Consider the following 17,911-nt stretch of genomic DNA (forward strand, 5'->3'; position numbering starts at 1 on the left):
TTTAATTAAATCGTTTTCTAATTGTATTTAACGTTACAGACATAATATGTTACACTCATCCAGAGGCTTTAGTTTAGGCTTAAAGTAGGGTTATCAAATTTATCACATTAAAATGTAATGGCAGCGTAAAATGAGTAGAGTGAATTTTGACAGCCTTTGGAGCCTTTTTTTTAATTGGCTAAAGCCTTAAAATACCCCTCCCTACGATTAGAAACATCGTGGGAAGCAATGTGGGGAAGAAAAGTAGTTATTGATCTTTTTCTTAACACCCTATGTTATTTTCCAACGCAGAGAAGATATATCAATTGGTACCACTACGCACAGTCATGGTTGCACTTCCCATCATGCATTTTGGCAGAAGTTAAATGGCTACAGTATCATTTACTGAAAGCTCAACAAATATACTAGATGGCAATATTTAGTCACAATATACAAAGTCACATTTATCCTTTAAGAATTACAAGTCTTTCTATCCGTGGATCCCTCTCACAGAAAGAATGTTAATAATGTAAATGCCATCTTGAGGATTTATTGTCATAATAAACAAATACAGTACTTATGTACTGTATGTTGAATGTATATATTCGTCCGAGTTTTATTCATTTTTTTTCTTCATGCATTGCCAAAATGTATATGATTGGGAAAAATTATCGTGAATGATTGGAATTGAATCGGGAGAAAAAAAGCAATTGGATCGGGAAGTATCGGGATTGGCAGATACTCAAACTAAAACGATCGGGATCGGATCGGGAGAAAAAAACATGATCGGAACAACCCTAGTAAATTGTGTTCTACTTGTATAGCGCTTTTCCACCTTGCAAGGCGCTCAAAGCGCTTTACACTACATCGCCATCCACCTACTGGTGACGCAGCACCAGGAGCAATGTGGGGTTCAGTATCTTGCTCGATGATACTTAGGCGAGTTGATCAGGGCAGAGAATCGAACCCACAACCTCTGGGTTGGGGGACAACTACTCTACCACTGAGCCACGCCACGCTTTTTTTACGAAATATTAGACATCAATGAATTATTCTAAGCTAAACATGACATTTTAAATAATAAATCTAATTACCTTCGTTTTATGGCTGGGTTGAAACAAAAGCGGTTGCGCGACGACGTCTGTAAACGGGGGTTTCCAGGGTAAAACGGACAAATTAAAAATAGTTCGGGGGCTTAATGCACCATGAATCTGCTATGGCAGCATATAGACATTGTTCTATCAAACACAACAGTTCTTTTGGCTTAAAATACGGCAGTTTATTTTATAGAGGAGTGCAAGAGCCGAAACTGCTTTTTCAGCCTTGTCTGTTTTCCGCCATATACACAGTGTATATATTCTATTTTTGTTATTCTTGGGACTTTTTTAACGGTCCAGCAACCTTGAACCGTGAAGTTCCAGGAACATTTTGGAGTCTGATTATTCTAGTAAATGATCTTTAGGGTCTGCTCTTTTAGTTCTTGGGACTTTTGAAGAGGTCAATGAACCTGTCTGCCATGATCCTTTCGTCGTATTTTTTGGGGTCATACCCCCCCACCCCCCAAAAAAAATTGTGAGCGTTTTTGTTGAAAATAAACACACAGTTTAATAACCTTTTTTTGTTTTCTTGTTTGTTTGGATTAAAGTGGAATAAAAGCAGCCAGTGGGTAGGACTAACAAAGCCAACAGGAAGTTAGGGAGGAAGAAGAAAACGGGGATAGATTTAAAAGAAAAGAAAAAAAAAAACCTCCTAGTGAGAAAGGACGGGCCAGAAGGTTCTAAAGGAGCTTGTGGAGTGCCGGGTCAGAATGGGGAGGGGGGGGGGGGGGCATGCTGCTTCTTTTACAGAAGAAGGAATGAACGTTTGTGTGCATGAAGAGAAGGAGGAGGAAGAAGAGCAGGGGTGTTGGGTAGGGCGTCGCTACTAGTTCTCGCACTCGCCGGCCTCCGCCTCGTCGCCCTGGTTTTCTGATGTCCACAGCTGCGGGAGGGACAAAACAAGTTGGATGTCACGCATTGCCAATTTCTCAGTCATCAAATCACATTCTCCTTAAAAATCAAAACAAGACTCAATCTTTAACATTTTTTTTTTATTATTTGCATTAAAAAAAAAAAAAAAAAAATTATATATATATATATATATATATATATAACTCATAAAATGCTCATTAAAACAAAACAGAAACAAACTTAAATACACTCTTGTTATGGCCCCCCAAAACGATTAGGTTTAAAAATAACGAAAAAAAGTAACATTTTAAAAAGTCCCCGTCTTTGTATATAAAATATTTGAAATAACGAGAATGGTAGTGTATCTTTTTTAAGCTATGAAAAAATTAACCTTACTATCCCGCCCTTTTTTTGTTATTTAATTATTAGGTAAAATAAACACAATAATGAACAATAATATTTACTACTGATTTGTTTGTTTTTTTATGAAATGATGAATTGTTCAAATTCAAATGAAAAAAATACGCCCCGGTTCTGCCCCGCTCACCCCCCATAACAATAAAACTGATCATAAATAAAAGTTGGCTTTTCCTTTTCTATGGAGAAAGATGTTTACATTTAAGTTATTTTAAGAGATGAGTTAGTGAATGTACTTTAAAAAAAAAAAAAAAAAAAACCTAACTTAAAAAAATAGAATTTCCTATTGAAATTATTTCATATATATTTAAGAAGAAATGGATAAAATGTGTTCATAAAACATTTAAAATGAATACAGAATTGCACTCTGGTTACAGCAACATATCAAACAGCAATATTACCTTCAAAATTTTCTTTTAAGAAAAGGTGTAAAGAATTAAGATTTTTCTTAATGTTAAAACATTCTATGTACATTTTCATGAAATTATGAATATTAATTTAAATACTCATACGTCACTGACAAATCAAATTGCACTGATAAATAAAAATTAACAAAGTAAATCATATACTCTCTATTTACACTAAAAAATGTGAAAAAAAATCTGAATGCACTAATGTCATTTAACACTAGGGGTGCAACAGTTCAGTTAGCCCACGGTTCGGTTTGAAACTCGGTTTTGGTTTGCGTTTTTTTTTTTTTTTTAAACTGCCTTTATTTTGCTTTTTAAAAAATGAAATAAACACTTAAAATGTAAACATTTTCGACTGTTAAAATGCCTCAGCTCTTTGGCTAGTGTAGTGACTGACTACTGAAATACACACACAGTAGTAAAAAAGTTACTTGGCAAAGTAACTGGTGATACCTTTCATGTTTTTTGTTTTTTTCATTAAAAAAAAAAATAAAATAAAAAAAAAAAACGTAGTAACCTTTGCTATGTTTGGAGGTCATTTAATGTTGTAAATCAACCGTTAAAGTTGATAAAATTGCTCCCGTTTTTGCATTAGTTCCCTTCTGTCTACTTTCGACATGTGAAAATTTTAAAACTGTTTCATCCTTTAAAGATAGACTCAAGTCAAGATTTTGCCGATTTAGGAGTATTTTAGATAAAAAGTTGCTTAGGTTCGCTCGTAAGGTTTACTACAACAGAGCCTTTCTGAGAAGTGTACTGCTCTAAAATGGCGGCTGTTTACTAACGCTACCGAGTGTGTCATTTCGCATGTAGTTCAATATGCAGGAGACATCTAGGCGGAGATTGTATGTTGTCGGCTAAGTCAGGTCATATTGGAGCCACCTAGCCTAGCATCGCTTTTGCTACAGCGTCTCAACAAACACTCTACCCTCTCCGAGTCTCTGACTTATCTCGTGTCATTCAAGCAACGCATTGTCTCGCTGCAGAAACTGTGACCAAATCCGAACGGATGAAAAAAAAAAAAAACGTAATGCACGAAAAACGTGCAGATTTTGAACGTAATGTACGGCGTACACATTCGAAAATGAGTGCTCACTTGTACAAATTACGATGAGACCGTACAATTTGACAGGTATGAATTATAGTGGACCGTCACAGTTAGGTAGTAGCACTCTGTAGCACGGGACGTCCAACTTCCAACTATCAGTGGTCAGGGCGAAACTATGTGCTTTAGCGAAATCATCTTCGATGGCTTTGCGTGCCATTTCATAAATGTCGGGGATTACGTTGTTGGACAAATATGTCCGCGAGGGAACAATGTAACGCGGGTGAAGCGTTGCAAATAAATTAACGAAGCCCGCCGTGTGTTTTCACTGGTGTCATCTTCGGGGTTGTCCTACCCTGAGAAAGTGATATCTGTGGGTGATGCTGGCTGAGGTGCCGGAGTCATGTTATAAAATTGTTGCCATTAGCATGGGGAACAAGCGCTGAGCAATACTTGCAATTTTTTCCCCTCCAATATTTTCTCTCCCTCCGCATTGAAATCCACGGGGAACCCAAAATGTTGCAAATTTGAAAGAAGCCGGTGCTTTCTCAAAATTCGGTCTACGCTCGCCCTAGCTATTTGTTTTCTTTCTTGTTTCACTTTCACTTCGCTCGTAAGCGAGAGAGCGCGTTACTCGGCTTCTATTACACAGGTGCTTGACAGCGATCTGACATTTACTTGCGGGGCGGGAATTTCTCCACAGCGGTGCTTCACGTCACACACAGGCACACAGAGCTCGATCAATTCATTCCATAAGCGTTCGGAATACATTAATTGTAAAACCGAAAAGGCGCGGTTCATAAAGGCGCATTGAACCGTGCAGGGCGACCCGAACGGTTCGGTTTTGAACCGCAAACCGTTGCACTGCTATTTAACACATAGAAAAAAAAAATTTGGCACTCAAATATGGCTTTTTTTGGAGTACCGTTTCAGTTATTCCACCCAAAACAAGGCATCAGGGACCCCCACCCCCAATCAATTCTAGGTATAACATTACAACTACAATCAATGATGATGTTCAACTTTCTAGCGCTGTGCTACCTAGCTTGCACGTTTACAGAATGCCCCTACTGCAGCGAGAGAATAGCGTGCCTATGGATAGCATGCTAAGAGTGAGTGTTGGAACCTTTGAGGACCTCACGATATGATACGATTTGCGATACAAAGCTCACAATAACGGTATGGTAATACAACAATTATCGATGCATGGGTCAGGAAATCATTCTAGGATATTCTACAAAACTACTAACACGCAGAAAGATAAGCTTTTTTCATCCTATTGCTGTGAATTGGAATGAGTATCACTAGAAGACGTCCAATCCATTTGAAGTGGGAGGCAGCAATTACCAGGCAATGACATCATTTTGCGGCATTTCACGTCATTCCCTGTTGATTTTCAGTCCTTTCCTTTTCCCTTTGTGGCATTTATGGATGACTTCCTGTTGATTTTTGGTTACTGAAAATGAAGTGACTCAAGAATGTCCCCAAATGAATAGGAAATGACTCAAAATGAACCGGAAGTAACCTGCAAATGTCCCAAAGTAAACAGGATGTGCCCTGCAAATGCCATCAAAGGACTGGCTGCGAATGCTCTGGCCTCAGCGCCGTTGACGGCGCTAGACGTCCAATCCAGTCAAAATGAATTGGATGTCAACTAGCGCAGGGCGGTAAACCGAAAATTTAGCGTTACCGAAATTCTTCACGATGACCGACGTAATTTTGACCATGTCTGTAAATTCGGTAATTTAATAAAACAAAAAAAATATTGTCTTTTCATCCCGCTTTGGCCGTGTTGTTCGGCTATGATCATTCCCCTTTAAAAAAGCAGTAAGTGTACTTACGTATGGAGTCATGTGGTTATCAGGAAGCCAAACAAACAGAAGCCCGGTAGGCTAATGCTAGCGGCTAACGCTACAAGCAAACGTGATGGAGCATGGCTTAAGGGAGGTTCGCCAAACTTTCACCTGAAATTAGTGCTGCAATGGTTAATCGATTAACTCGAGTATTGGATTAGAAAAAAAATACTTGAAAAAAAGCTCGAATTAAATTTTTTTGCTTCGAGTATTCGATTAATTAAAAATTAAAGTGGCGTTGTAATGGTTTATTTTGAAAGTGATTGCATTTAGTTTTATTGATTAGGGCGGATACACTGCCTGGTTTGCCTCTTCACATAGCTGAATCCAACTGCTCCCTGTTAAGACCAACGTAAGCCAAGTTTTTGTTTGAGCTAATGTTCTTTAATGCATTAATAATTTAGTTTATAGGTATATTTAGAAGTTTTTTTGTGGGAATGTGTGTCTGAACTATTTGTTAGGAGCATTGTTAAAAAAAAAAAAAAAAAAAAAAAAATTGCATTTTATAGCATTTAAGCTAGCGGACTTTTTCTATGTAAGTTAGCCCATTGTTCTGTTGTACTCAGATCATTTTTTTGAAAAAAATAAAAAAATTTAAAAAATTATACCGGTTGAGGCTCAGGTATTTTAATTTTTCATGTTTCTTATCCGATTATTCGATTATTCGAACTAATTAACTAATTAATCGACTAAAATATCCGATAGCTGCAGCCCTATACGACATTAAGTAGACGCTTGGCGGCATCCAGACGGGCTTTCACCAACTGCTCTCCCTTGTTCTCACAATTTCCGGAGAGGGTGCTTTCAGTGCTTTGTACTGGTAGCCAGGCCACAGGCTAACGCTAGCAGCTAACGCTACAAATGAACGTGATGGAGTCGGATAGCGGCTCTAAACTTGTTGAAACGGCTGAACTTAATGAGTGGATTGGGCATGGACTGCATCTAGCAATTAGTTTGTCGCGTTATTTTGTCTGTGTGTAATTTCTCTGACAGCTTTTGTGATGGTAAAGCATTCAGCATAAAGTACAATCCAACAGTAAAAATTATAAATAATATGACCGTTTAATGGCCGCAGCCATTTTTCTGTATATGCTTAATTCTGTGTCATTACTGACATCATAAAATCTTAAATGTTTCATTTGCAGAAGATCAATATAGCTTAGTGTGTGTGTGTGTGTGTGTGCGTGGGGGGGGGGGGGGGGGGGTTGTGTGCTTGCATTTATTAAAAAATGCACTGGGGGGAGAAAAAAACAACAACCTTGAAATAAACACTTGTGTTGAGTATTTATGTAACAGCAGCCATTAACAATAAGTTGTCTTTTTTAAGTGTACGGTTCAAGCTGGAAGGCATTTGTGTTACAATGACATGTTTGCACAGGACTATTGAGTTTGACAATGTACATTGTTCAAGCCATACAAGCTGTTATAAATGTTCATACTTGAATTCTTATTGTTTACAATAATTTTTTTAATATTTAATGTTTAGACTGCATGTACAATTGTTAAATATTTTAAATTGAAATCTGGTAAACAAATCAACGAGAAATTTGTATTTCATGCGTTGATTCAGATTTTCAAATTATATAACAGTCCACTTGGGCGAATTTATTGTCATTTATCATTATCGAGGTAAATCTGCTCAATTTACGGTGATACGTGCTTGAGGCCATATCGCCCAGCCCTAATGTCAAGCGCAGTCAATGACCGCCAGTGAGCTAATGTAGACACCGTAGACACTATTCTAATGAAAGATTTTGGTATCAACCAGTTTTTTTTTTTTTAAACTGACACCTTTTCACAACAATATATCTATTCTTGATGGGAGGGAGCATATCAATAACTATTCGGCCTATGAAGTATAACGATAGATCACCTTTTTGATATAACATATTGGCCCGAAGAAGGGTTTTTTTTGCATTGAAATAAGACTGAAAAAGTGCGGGTAGTCTTATATTCGGAGTCTAGACATTATACCCATTCACAACGCTAGATGGTGCCAGATATCATTGAAGTGAATGCTGAACTTAAGGAGTAATCTTCTGTCATGACAGATCTCAGCTTCTCTTTTTAGTTTAACCAGTTTGCATAATTTTATTGCAATTTTTTTCCTTATTCAGATTTGTTTCAAGACTACAGTTAGACCTCACTCTGATGGTTACTGCAGTTATTGCAATTTTGTTGTTTTATCACAATAGATTGGTTTATTTGAAAAAACAGAAGCCATTCATTTACGAATGTGATTGCACTTTAGTTTACATATTTAAATGTTCAGATATTAAGATTTGAATGAGGCAAAATAACTTGCTTTTTCTCTCAAATATATTGTTATAATCATTTGTTTCAGATGCACTGCAATTATTTTCTGTATAAAAATTAATTTGGTGTTCAAAAAGTCTTTTTTTTCTTCTCCAAACTTGAGTCTTGAAAAAGAGGGGGTCGTCTTATAATCAGGGCCGTCTTATATTCGGCCCAATATGGTATTTTCACACCCCTAGCTCGCAGACACTCTTTCTGGGTGCAGATTTTTTTAGTGGGTGGAGGCAAGGCAGCTGAGAAAGAAAGACTATTTATGATCTAATTTCAGTATTAAGAAGGGCTGTCAAAATTATCGCGTTAACGACGGTAATTATTTTTTAAAATTAATCCCGTTAAAATATTTGACGCAATTAACGCACAAATGCCCCGCTCAAACAAATTAAAATGACAGCACAGTGAAAGGTGTCTTGTTGTGTTTTTCGGAGTTTTGCCGCCCTCTGCTGGCGCTTGGGTGCGACTGATTTTATAGGCTTCAGCACCCATGAGCATTGTGTAAGTAATTATTGACATCAACAATGGCGGGCTACTAGTTTATTTTTTGATTGAAAAATTTGGTTTTAATATAACATTTCTATAACTTGTACTAACTTTTATCTTTTAAGAACTACAAGTCTTTCTATCCATGGATCGCTTTAACAGAAAGTTAATAATGGTAAAGCCATCTTGTTGATTTATTGTTATAATAGTACTTATGTACCGTATGTTGAATGTATATATGCATCTTGTGTCTTAGCTTTCCATTCCAACAATAATTTACAGAAAAACATGGCATATTTTATAGATGGTTTGAATTGCGATTAATTGCGATTACGATTAATTAATTTTTAAGCTGTAATTAACTCGATTAAAAATTTTAATCGTTTGACACGCCTAGCATTAAGCCGTTTATGTCCCTTTTTTTATTGGTTTGTGTCCAAAATACGCTCTGAATTGCGTAGGGCCTCAGACTCACTGGCTATCATTAACGGCAATTGATGTTCAATTAATTGAAACTGGGAGGACACTTCCAATCAACATTTGTTCATTCGACCCTCCCGGCCAAAATGAATTGGACGTCTAGTGCCGTCAATGGCGGCCAGTGCAAATGCAAGAGTCGAAAAAGTCCGGCTACTCACAGTGAGGTTGTCCCTTAGTAGCTGCATGATAAGCGTGCTGTCTTTGTAGGAGTCCTCGTTCAGGGTGTCCAGCTCAGCGATAGCCTCGTCGAAAGCCTGACAGGACGGCCGAGGGGGTCAGAGCGAGCGGCTTGGAACAGTCGGCGGCGGCGTGGCCGAGGGTTACCTGCTTGGCCAGAGTGCAGGCCTGCTCGGGCGAGTTGAGGATCTCGTAGTAGAAGACTGAGTAGTTTAGGGCCAGGCCCAGCCGGATGGGATGCGTGGGCTGCATCTCTTTCTTGCTGATTTCGAAAGCGGCGTTGTAAGCCTCGTTGGAGTTGCCCACCGTCTCCTTCTTGTCCTCGGCCGACGCCACCTCCGACAAGTAGCGGAAGTAGTCGCCTTTCATTTTGAGGTAGAACACTTTGCTCTCCGGCAGCTTGGCGTTCATGACCAGGAAGTTGTCCAGCAAACCCTAGCGAAGGAGAAAAAAACGGGGAATTTTACACCCAATAGCAAACAGGGGTACACCACGATTCATCGAATGCCAAATATTTTGATAGTCCAATTGGTCACGTCAAAATGGTCATGTGTTTATTTTATTTAAATGCATAGTTTTTTCACGTTCTTTTTAACTAGAAAAAAATGCTACATTGTTTCCTTTCAATTTTTTATAACAATATATATTTTTCTACATTTTTTTAAAATGAAGGTGAAAGAACCGCAAATGCCTCCTTTCAGTTTTTGGGGAATTTTAGAGTAAAAAGGAAATATATTTGTAATATTTTAAATTGTTAAAAAAATAAAAAAAAAACTATTTGCTTTCAACTATATATTTTTCAAACATTTTTAAATTTTGACCATTATTTTAAAACTTTTTAACTTCAAACTGAAAAACAAAAATGGAAAAATATATATATTTTTTAAAAAACATATTTGAATGTTTTAACATTTTTTTAAATGTAGGGGAAAAACAGCTCTAAATGCTCACTTCTTAAAATTTAAATATGGGATTTCAAATGAAAAAAAATCTCCCATTTTTCTAAACGTATAAACTAAACTGAAATATTCCGTAATATTATTTTAAAAAAAAAAAAAAAAAGGGGGGGGGGGGGGGAAATCACACTTTTACACTACTTTAAACACTTTAACCATTTATCTTAAAAATATGGTGTTCCATTTCATTAAATTTATGTTTTATTTTAATAATTTAGCAACATCTATGACTTAAAATGGTCAAAATCTGCATAGTAAATAAACATGCTTTTTAATTGTGCATTTCAAATAATATTTTTCAATTAAAAATTATCCTTCTTATTTTAACGATTCTTATTTTAAAAAGCGATTATTGGCTGCCATCCTACCCAGTTCAAGACTGGACATTATCACCATCAATGACGCTATAAAAAATGAGTGGAAACAACGAGTCGTCCAGGCTCTGAAGCGTGAAAGCAACCCCGGACTATCCCGTGACCAAACGCGTGCTGACAGGACGTACCAGCACGTCGTTGCAGATATCCTTGAGCTCCGCCTCGATCTTGACGCGGTAATCGCGAGCCATCTGCTGCTTCTTCTCGTTGCCCTCAGTCTTTTGCTCGATGCTGGAGATCACGCGCCAAGACGAACGACGAGCTCCCACCTGGAAAGAATAAAAATTCAGGACATCGGTGCCAAAAATCGCAAATGCCAAGCACTAGTGCTGTACGATATTTTCCCCAAAACTATGAAACTTTCTATCGACATTTTTGGCGTCTAGCATCAATCAAAAGGAAGCGACCTACAGTATAAATACTAAATGACCAGGAAATTACCCAAAATCAATAGTAGGCGACAAGTGAGCAGGAATCGACTCTGGAAAACTCTATAGTAATCATAAATCGACCTAAAAATCAACAAAAAGTGTCCCTTAAGTGCCACAAAACCAACATAGGCTACATTCATACTACAGGTCTTAATGCACGAATCCGATTTTTTGTCATATCTGTTTTTTTGGCGTGCCCGTTCAGACTGCCTTTGTCCATTGAGACCATTCAAATATTACGCATGCGCACTAATTCACAGTCCGACAAGCGCTGAGCAAGACGACCCGCATGCGCAGAAGCATCAAAACAAATGACCACACATGCTGGCCGTCATTCGTCATTCCAGGGATATCATATTTTGCTTTTTAAAAAGAGGACACAAATAACAGGCATAAATAATCCCAGTTTAGGCTTATATTCAAAGAATATGGATCCATAGCATTAACGCACTGTCCGTGCATGTCACACACACATACGCGTAGTTTGCCCCGACTCTCGGCCGTGTAAGCAATGTTGAAATATTGCTTATATGGAGCAGACAGAAAACCGATCATTCTCAGGCTTATCCTCAACCCATTTTTATTTTTTATGACTGTTGTCAAGTCCGACCCTTCCTAAAAAGCGGTGTTCAAGGCAAGCTAGGCGCTAATAACGCACAGCTGCACCACTACTGTGGCATCTCTCTCGCTTTTTGATGACGTAATTGCTGCATGAATTCCGATTAAGGAGACTGGACAGTACAGACCGCCGCTACAGAATGTGGCCCAGATCGGATTTGAACCACATACGAAAGTGACCCAGATCGGATTTGAAATGGTCCAGTTCTATGCGACTTGTCACGTTCAGACCGTCAAGTTAATGCCTCACTCAAGTCGGAAAAACACGAAAAAAATCGGACTCGTGCATTAAGACCTATAGTATGAACGTAGCCATAGTGACCTCAAACCACCTGAAGTGACCATGAAATAGCCCAAAATTAACAAGAAGTGACACAAGACGTACATCAAGTGACCCCAGAATGCCCCAAAATCAACAGAAAGTGACCCAAAATGCAAATTGTGACAAGAATGCGCCAAAATCAACAAAGTGACCCGAAATGTTAATTAACCCAAGAAGGCCCCAAAATAAATAGAAAGTAACCAAAAGTGCCCAAAAACAGAAAGGAACCTGAAATCAACAGAAAGTGACCCAAAAATGCCCTAAATACTGTATAACAGAGTCAAAGTAAGGGGGGGGGGGGGGTATTCCATATCGCACAGCACTCGTGAGCGCTAGTCGGGTGCGACCGTTGTCTTACCACATTCTTGTAGGCCACGGACAGTAGGTTGCGCTCCTCGTTGGTCAGGTCCTTGTTCTGCTCCGTCACCTGTTTCATGGCGGCCGCCATGTCATCGTAGCGCTCGGCTTGCTCAGCAAGCTTGGCTTTCTGCACCAGGTCGGTCCTATCCATCTCGCCGCTAATTATTAATAACAAAGACGCGTTTCAAATTCAATGGCGGTGTCTTCACCTCATTACCAGCTGCCTCCGGCACTAAAACTCATGAAAAGTGGGTCACGCTAGTCCTAGGAAGTCATTTTTAGATGTCAGACTTTAGAGCAAAGGTGTTAAACTCGTGGTCTTGATCCAGATCTTTTTGTGGCCAACTGGCGGACAACCATGTTTTTGGTCAAATAAGTTGACAGGAATTTTGATATCATGACTTTTTATGCGTTATTATTATTGTTGTCACCATACTAACATTTTCAAGTTACTCGGTAATAACTCCACTATACTGAATGCCCTTGAGCCCAACTCTGGCGCTCCGGCTGACATTTTTAAGACACACGTTAAAAATCTCGGAGTGATATTTGATAGCAGGCTAACCTTTGAAAAGCAGATAAGTTCTGTTGTAAGAGCAAGTTTTTTCCAGCTCCGTCTCTTGGCCAAAGTGAAGCCTTTTCTTAGTCGCCACGACCTTGAAAAGGCAATTCACGCATTTATAGGCTCAAGGCTGGACTACTGCAATGCACTTTATGTTGGCCTCCCCAAGTCCTCAATTTCTCGTCTGCAATTTGTTCAAAATGCTGCTGCTCCATTTGCAACAGGTACACCTAGACGTGAGCATATTACCCCTGTGCCATCATCACTCCACTGGCATTCAGTCCATTTTATAATTGATTTCAAACTTTTACTGTTTGTTTTTAATTCTATTAATGGCCAGGCTCCATCTTAATTATCGGAAATTTTAACCTACCGTAACTCTGGCAGGACTCTTCATTCGACTGGCTAGCTTCTTTTACATGTTCCGAGGTCAAAACTTAAAACACTGAGGAGACCTATCTTTTGCGGTTGCTGCCCCTAGGCTGTGGAACAGCCTTCCCCCTGAAATCTGCACCACTACGGGTCTAGGTCTTTTTAAGTTTCGGTTAAAAACACCTTTTTAGACTCGCCTTTTATACAGATTAGGATAGCCTGGTTTTGTTTGCTTTAGGGTTTTTAATGTTTTTGGATTTTATCGTTTTTTTGTTTTATTTGCTGAACTTCTATCGCGTTTTTTTGTTTCATTTATTTTTTTTTTCTTAATGCCATTGTGTAATACTTTCCTGCCTTTTATTTATCTTGAGTAATGTTTTGTTGTAAAGCACTTTGAGGGCCTTTCGGGTTTTGTAAAGGGCTATATAAATAAATTTGATTGATTGATTATACTACTACACAATAATAAAGATTTTTTTTGCCACATAAAATTCATCTAATTCAGTGGTTTTTAACTGAGGTTCGAGCGAACCCCTCGGGTTCGGTGAGTAAGCCTCAGGGGTTCGGTGAAAGTTAAGAATCGCAGAGCCCTATTTTGTATGCTGACTAAAACCAGCCAAAATGGCGGTTTAGACCAGGTTTTGGACTGGCATCCCTCAATTTACAGGCTTTATTCCATTTCGTAGCCCTATATCAAATGGGAGTAGAAATCTGTTTGCTGTAGAGGTGGGAATCTTTGGGCGCCTAACGATTCGATTACGATTCAGGGACTCAGATTCGATTATTAATCGATTATTGATGCACCCCCCACTTTTAATTTTTTTGTACACTAGTTCCAAAATCGTTCAAAAATCCTCTCAGGCAAAACAAACTTTCAGTATCAAGTTAACCGTTAAAAACAGTAAATAAAATACTCAACTCCCTATTCTGTATTGCCAGCTTTAGACTACATTCAATTAATTTAATGCTGTGAATCAACCGTTAAAGTTGTTAAAATTGCTCCCGTTATTCCATAATTTGCCTTCTGTCTACTTTCAACGTGAAAGTTTTAAAACTGTTCATCATTTAAAGTTAGATTCAAGTCAAGATTTTGCCGATTTTTTTTTTTTTTTTTTTTAAAGATATAAATTAGGTTCTACAACAGAGCCTTCTAGAGAAGTCTACAGCTTTAAGATGGCGCCTGTTTACTAGCGCGGGAAAGTGTCATTTCGCATCTAGTTCTTGGTATTTGATCTGACATGGCCGTCGTCTGTCATTTCACATCTAGTTCTAGATTTTTGTGATATCTACCATAGCCGTATGTTGCCGTATGTTTGTAGCAACTAGTAACTGGGCGCTGTTTGTAGCGGCTGATGGCTGCTGTCAGGTTTTTTTTTTTTTTTAATCTAGCGGCATGAGTTGAACATGATATTTACTCTTGGTCCATTCCTCATTGCGTCCTAAAGACTGCGCTGACTGTGTTTTATTTCCGCTTTACCTGGTATAATTCAATAATCGGAATTTGGATGTTTGTGAATTGTTCTCGAATCTTCCACGGCCGAATCGCAAATAATCTAAGAATCGGAAATTTCGCACGCCTCTAGTTTGCGCGGTGGAAGGTTGACTCACATTCGGTATGTCAGGCAGCGTGAACTGCGTAGATAACTAAAAAAAAAACAAAAACATTTGTGTCATGAAAATATTATGCGATGCAAGGATGCGACAATGAGAATGTAAACATGAAAACAAAAGGAACAGTGACATTAAATGAGTCATGTAATTTACAAACGTGAAAATCAACAGGAAAAGGCAAAATTATTTAGTAAATTAGAAATCCGATGATATTTGAACAGGAATTCCTTTGGACGTTAGCTTGCTAGGTTTTGAGTGTTTTCAAGCGTAATAAAATAGCTTTATTATGAAGTTAGGTGAATGCACCCGTGAAACCTGAGGGGTTCGTTACCTTTAACAAGGTTAAGAACCACTGCTCTAATTGCTTTAGAATTAACAGAAAACTACCAGAAAAAAACTGACCTGTAAATACCTCAAAACCAACAGTAAGTGGCTCGTAAGTGCCCCAAAACCAACAAAAATAGCTTAAATAAGACAGAAAACTGCCAATTCTATTTATGTTTATTATTATTATTACTGTGTTAATATTTGTACAAAAAGCTACTTTATTGAAAACGAAGGGAAATCTAAAAAAAAAAAAAAAAAAAATCATTTGTTGTTTATCAACGTTAGCGTTATCGGGTGCTGTAACGAGTGTGTTGTTTTTATTAACATTTCATCAATTTATAACAGTTAATTTTAAAAATCGATTAGAAGTAATATCAAATATAATATTTCGTTTAAATGACCATAAATAGTCACTTGCCCTATAAAGGGTTAAAACAAGAAAAGCGTTCCAATGGAGCTCGCCACCCTAGCTAGCTCCTAGCCAGGCTCCGAGCTCCGTCTTCGGAGGGCGGGGAAGCCAATTGGTGGCTTCCTTCCAACTTCCAGTGTCACCAAAGTGGCTCAAATTGTCGCCCGAGGGCGTGGAATTTCGGCGGAGCGGCGAGCGTCCCCGCAGGCAATGCGTTTTTGCGAGCGGGGCCTGCTGGCAGTTCCGCCCTCGTCGTCTGTGGAATTTTAAGATGGAGGCTAGCCTAGCACGAGCGCCGCTCAAGCCTGCTCGCTCGCTCCCTCGCTCATTCAGCGGCCCAAGTGACGCCTCACTCGGCCGCAGCCCCTCCGACACGCGCCTATGGCGGGCTTGCAAAAGAGCGCATTTTACCGGAAAAGCGCTTCAAAAGAAGCCGTAGAAATTCAGCCGTAGAGGAAGGGGGAGCGGAGCGAGTAGGAGGAGGAGGGGGGAACTCCCGGGAAATGAGGGTGTGTTAGCCCACGCCACGACGAAGCAGCTCGGCTAAGCGTGTAGCGAGCACCGCGGTGGCCGAGGACCGAGAGTGTAGAGTCGGGTAAGCCGAGCGGATGTCCCCGTCGACGCTAAGCTGTACGGCGTGCTAAAATGTCGCCTAAAACGACAAGCCAACGCGGGTTCGCAGTCAAATAACAAGCCAGGCTGCTACGGCGTTGGGCGACTCCCATTCCGCGCGTCATGCGAAAATGAAACACCGGGCGGGGAAAGAAAGTGCACGAGTGTGGCGGGGCTCTGACGGGGATATGCGCGGATCTCGGCCTAAATCCTCGCAGGCTCGCACCCAGCCCCAAACCACAATAGGCACCTTCTGCCGCGGAGGAGGCGAAGGCTCGGGGAGCGGCGCTCCGACCGCTCGTTCTGGCCTCCTTCGCGGCGGAAGGTCCGAGGAGCGATGACGGTGACAACTCACGTTTCCAAGGTACGAGAGTTGCCGATTTTCTGCGGTGACCGATGAGGCTTTATCGAGCCGTCCTCCTCTGGCTGCTCAGGGTATTCAGGGCAGTACCACTTCCGCCTGCGCTGACACTTCCGCTTCCTATAAGCCCCACCCCTCCCCCCGCCGGTTTCCTTGGCGACGGGGCAGAGGGGTTTCCCCGCAACCGGGCAGGGGCTTTGACGTCAGAGCTGCCATGGCAACGACTGGCGACGTTGTCATTTTGGCACTGTTTTGCTAATTTTTTTAAATTATTTGAAAGCATTAAAATATATAAATTTTGCGTAAAAGTTTTGGAAAATTATTGCAAATTATTTTATTTTTAAAACAAAAATCGTATACATTTAAGTAATTAAATGCTTTAAATTTTGAATTTGAATTAATTTTTAATTTCTATTTTGAATTTTCAACTGAGATGCCATGCATGCATTCAATAATACTATTGATTTTCATATAAAAATTGATAAAGATATAATATTTTGAAAACTTTCCTTTTTTTTTTTTTTTTTTTTTTTTTTTTTTTTTTTTTAATTTTGTAATCCTGACTCGAAATCCTGGCATGAATCCTAATTTATTCCCTATTTTATGTTTTTTTTTTTTTTTTTTTTTTTTTTTTTTAATAATACATTCCAATACAATATATGAAAAAAAATGTCTTTTCATTTAATTTGATTTCATTTGTATTTACATATATACATTTAATTTAGTTGCAATTTACGGTTGTTAAATTTTAAATTTAATTAAATTTTAATTTGTTTAATTTTTTTCACCCTCTGTACATGCAAAAATTGAATAGTAATGATAGACAGATAAAAATAAGATTTAATTCAGAAAGCCTTACAATTTGTCCCTTTTGTTTTGAAAGTGTGGCTCAGAAATGTCATCCTGATTCAAAATTTGACTTGAAAACCTTCATTTAGTGCTGAAGCCACAATTTGAAACCTTAACTTGACATGAAACACATTTTTTGAAAATGTTTGTTTCTATGGTTGCGCCCCCCCCCCCCCCGCCCCCCCCCCATAAAAAATGACGTGTGCTGGTTTCCATGGCTACTGTCTCCAAGGCTGCTCTCAGATGGGAGTTCATCCTGATGTCAATTGATAGATTTGGACGGGTGTCATATATGTGCAATTACACTTTGTGCGGTCAGGTGGTCAAAGTAAGGTTTCAATGCAAGGTGAAGTTTTTAGATCAGTTTTTTTTTTTTTTTTTTAATTCTATGCAATTATTTTTAAATTGAGTACAATAAAACTGTCAGTAAATCTATTTCTTTTTTTCTAATTTATTTTATTTTTTAAAATTTAGTACAGTAAAAACTTATCTTAAAATTATTTATTTTTAATCTAATATAATAAAAATACTTCACATGGTTATTTTTCATTTATATATTTTTTACATTTAGTATAATAACACATCACAGTGTATATTTTAGCTGTTTAATTTAATACATTTTGTAAAATAAAACTTTTGGAATT

General features: G+C 38.7%; 1 protein-coding gene across 1 annotated transcript; it reads right to left on the bottom strand.

Moving 5' to 3' along the window:
* Nucleotides 1-1,564: 1,564 nt before the first annotated feature.
* On the bottom strand, nt 1,565-16,558 carry ywhaba (tyrosine 3-monooxygenase/tryptophan 5-monooxygenase activation protein, beta polypeptide a). Its single transcript, XM_057846186.1, has 6 exons — nt 16,413-16,558; nt 12,163-12,322; nt 10,562-10,702; nt 9,251-9,538; nt 9,085-9,180; nt 1,565-1,959 (listed from the first exon to the last, which is right to left on the bottom strand). Exons 2-6 carry the CDS (start codon nt 12,313-12,315, stop codon nt 1,903-1,905), a joined length of 735 nt encoding a protein of 244 aa, XP_057702169.1. The 5' UTR covers nt 12,316-12,322; nt 16,413-16,558; the 3' UTR covers nt 1,565-1,902.
* Between the last annotated feature and the right edge of the window lie 1,353 nt (nt 16,559-17,911).

The sequence above is a fragment of the Corythoichthys intestinalis genome, chromosome 9 (genome assembly GCF_030265065.1).
Source record: "Corythoichthys intestinalis isolate RoL2023-P3 chromosome 9, ASM3026506v1, whole genome shotgun sequence".
Lineage (NCBI taxonomy): Eukaryota > Metazoa > Chordata > Actinopteri > Syngnathiformes > Syngnathidae > Corythoichthys > Corythoichthys intestinalis.

Excerpts from the sequence above, each read along its gene's own strand:
- ywhaba (XM_057846186.1), bottom strand. The coding sequence starts at position 12,315 with ATGGATAGGACCGACCTGGTGCAGAAAGCCAAGCTTGCTGAGCAAGCC. Across the intron at positions 9,539-10,561 it reads ATATCTGCAACGACGTGCTG|GGTTTGCTGGACAACTTCCT; the intron begins GTACGTCCTGTC and ends CTCCTTCGCTAG. Across the intron at positions 9,181-9,250 it reads CCTGCACTCTGGCCAAGCAG|GCTTTCGACGAGGCTATCGC; the intron begins GTAACCCTCGGC and ends CCGTCCTGTCAG.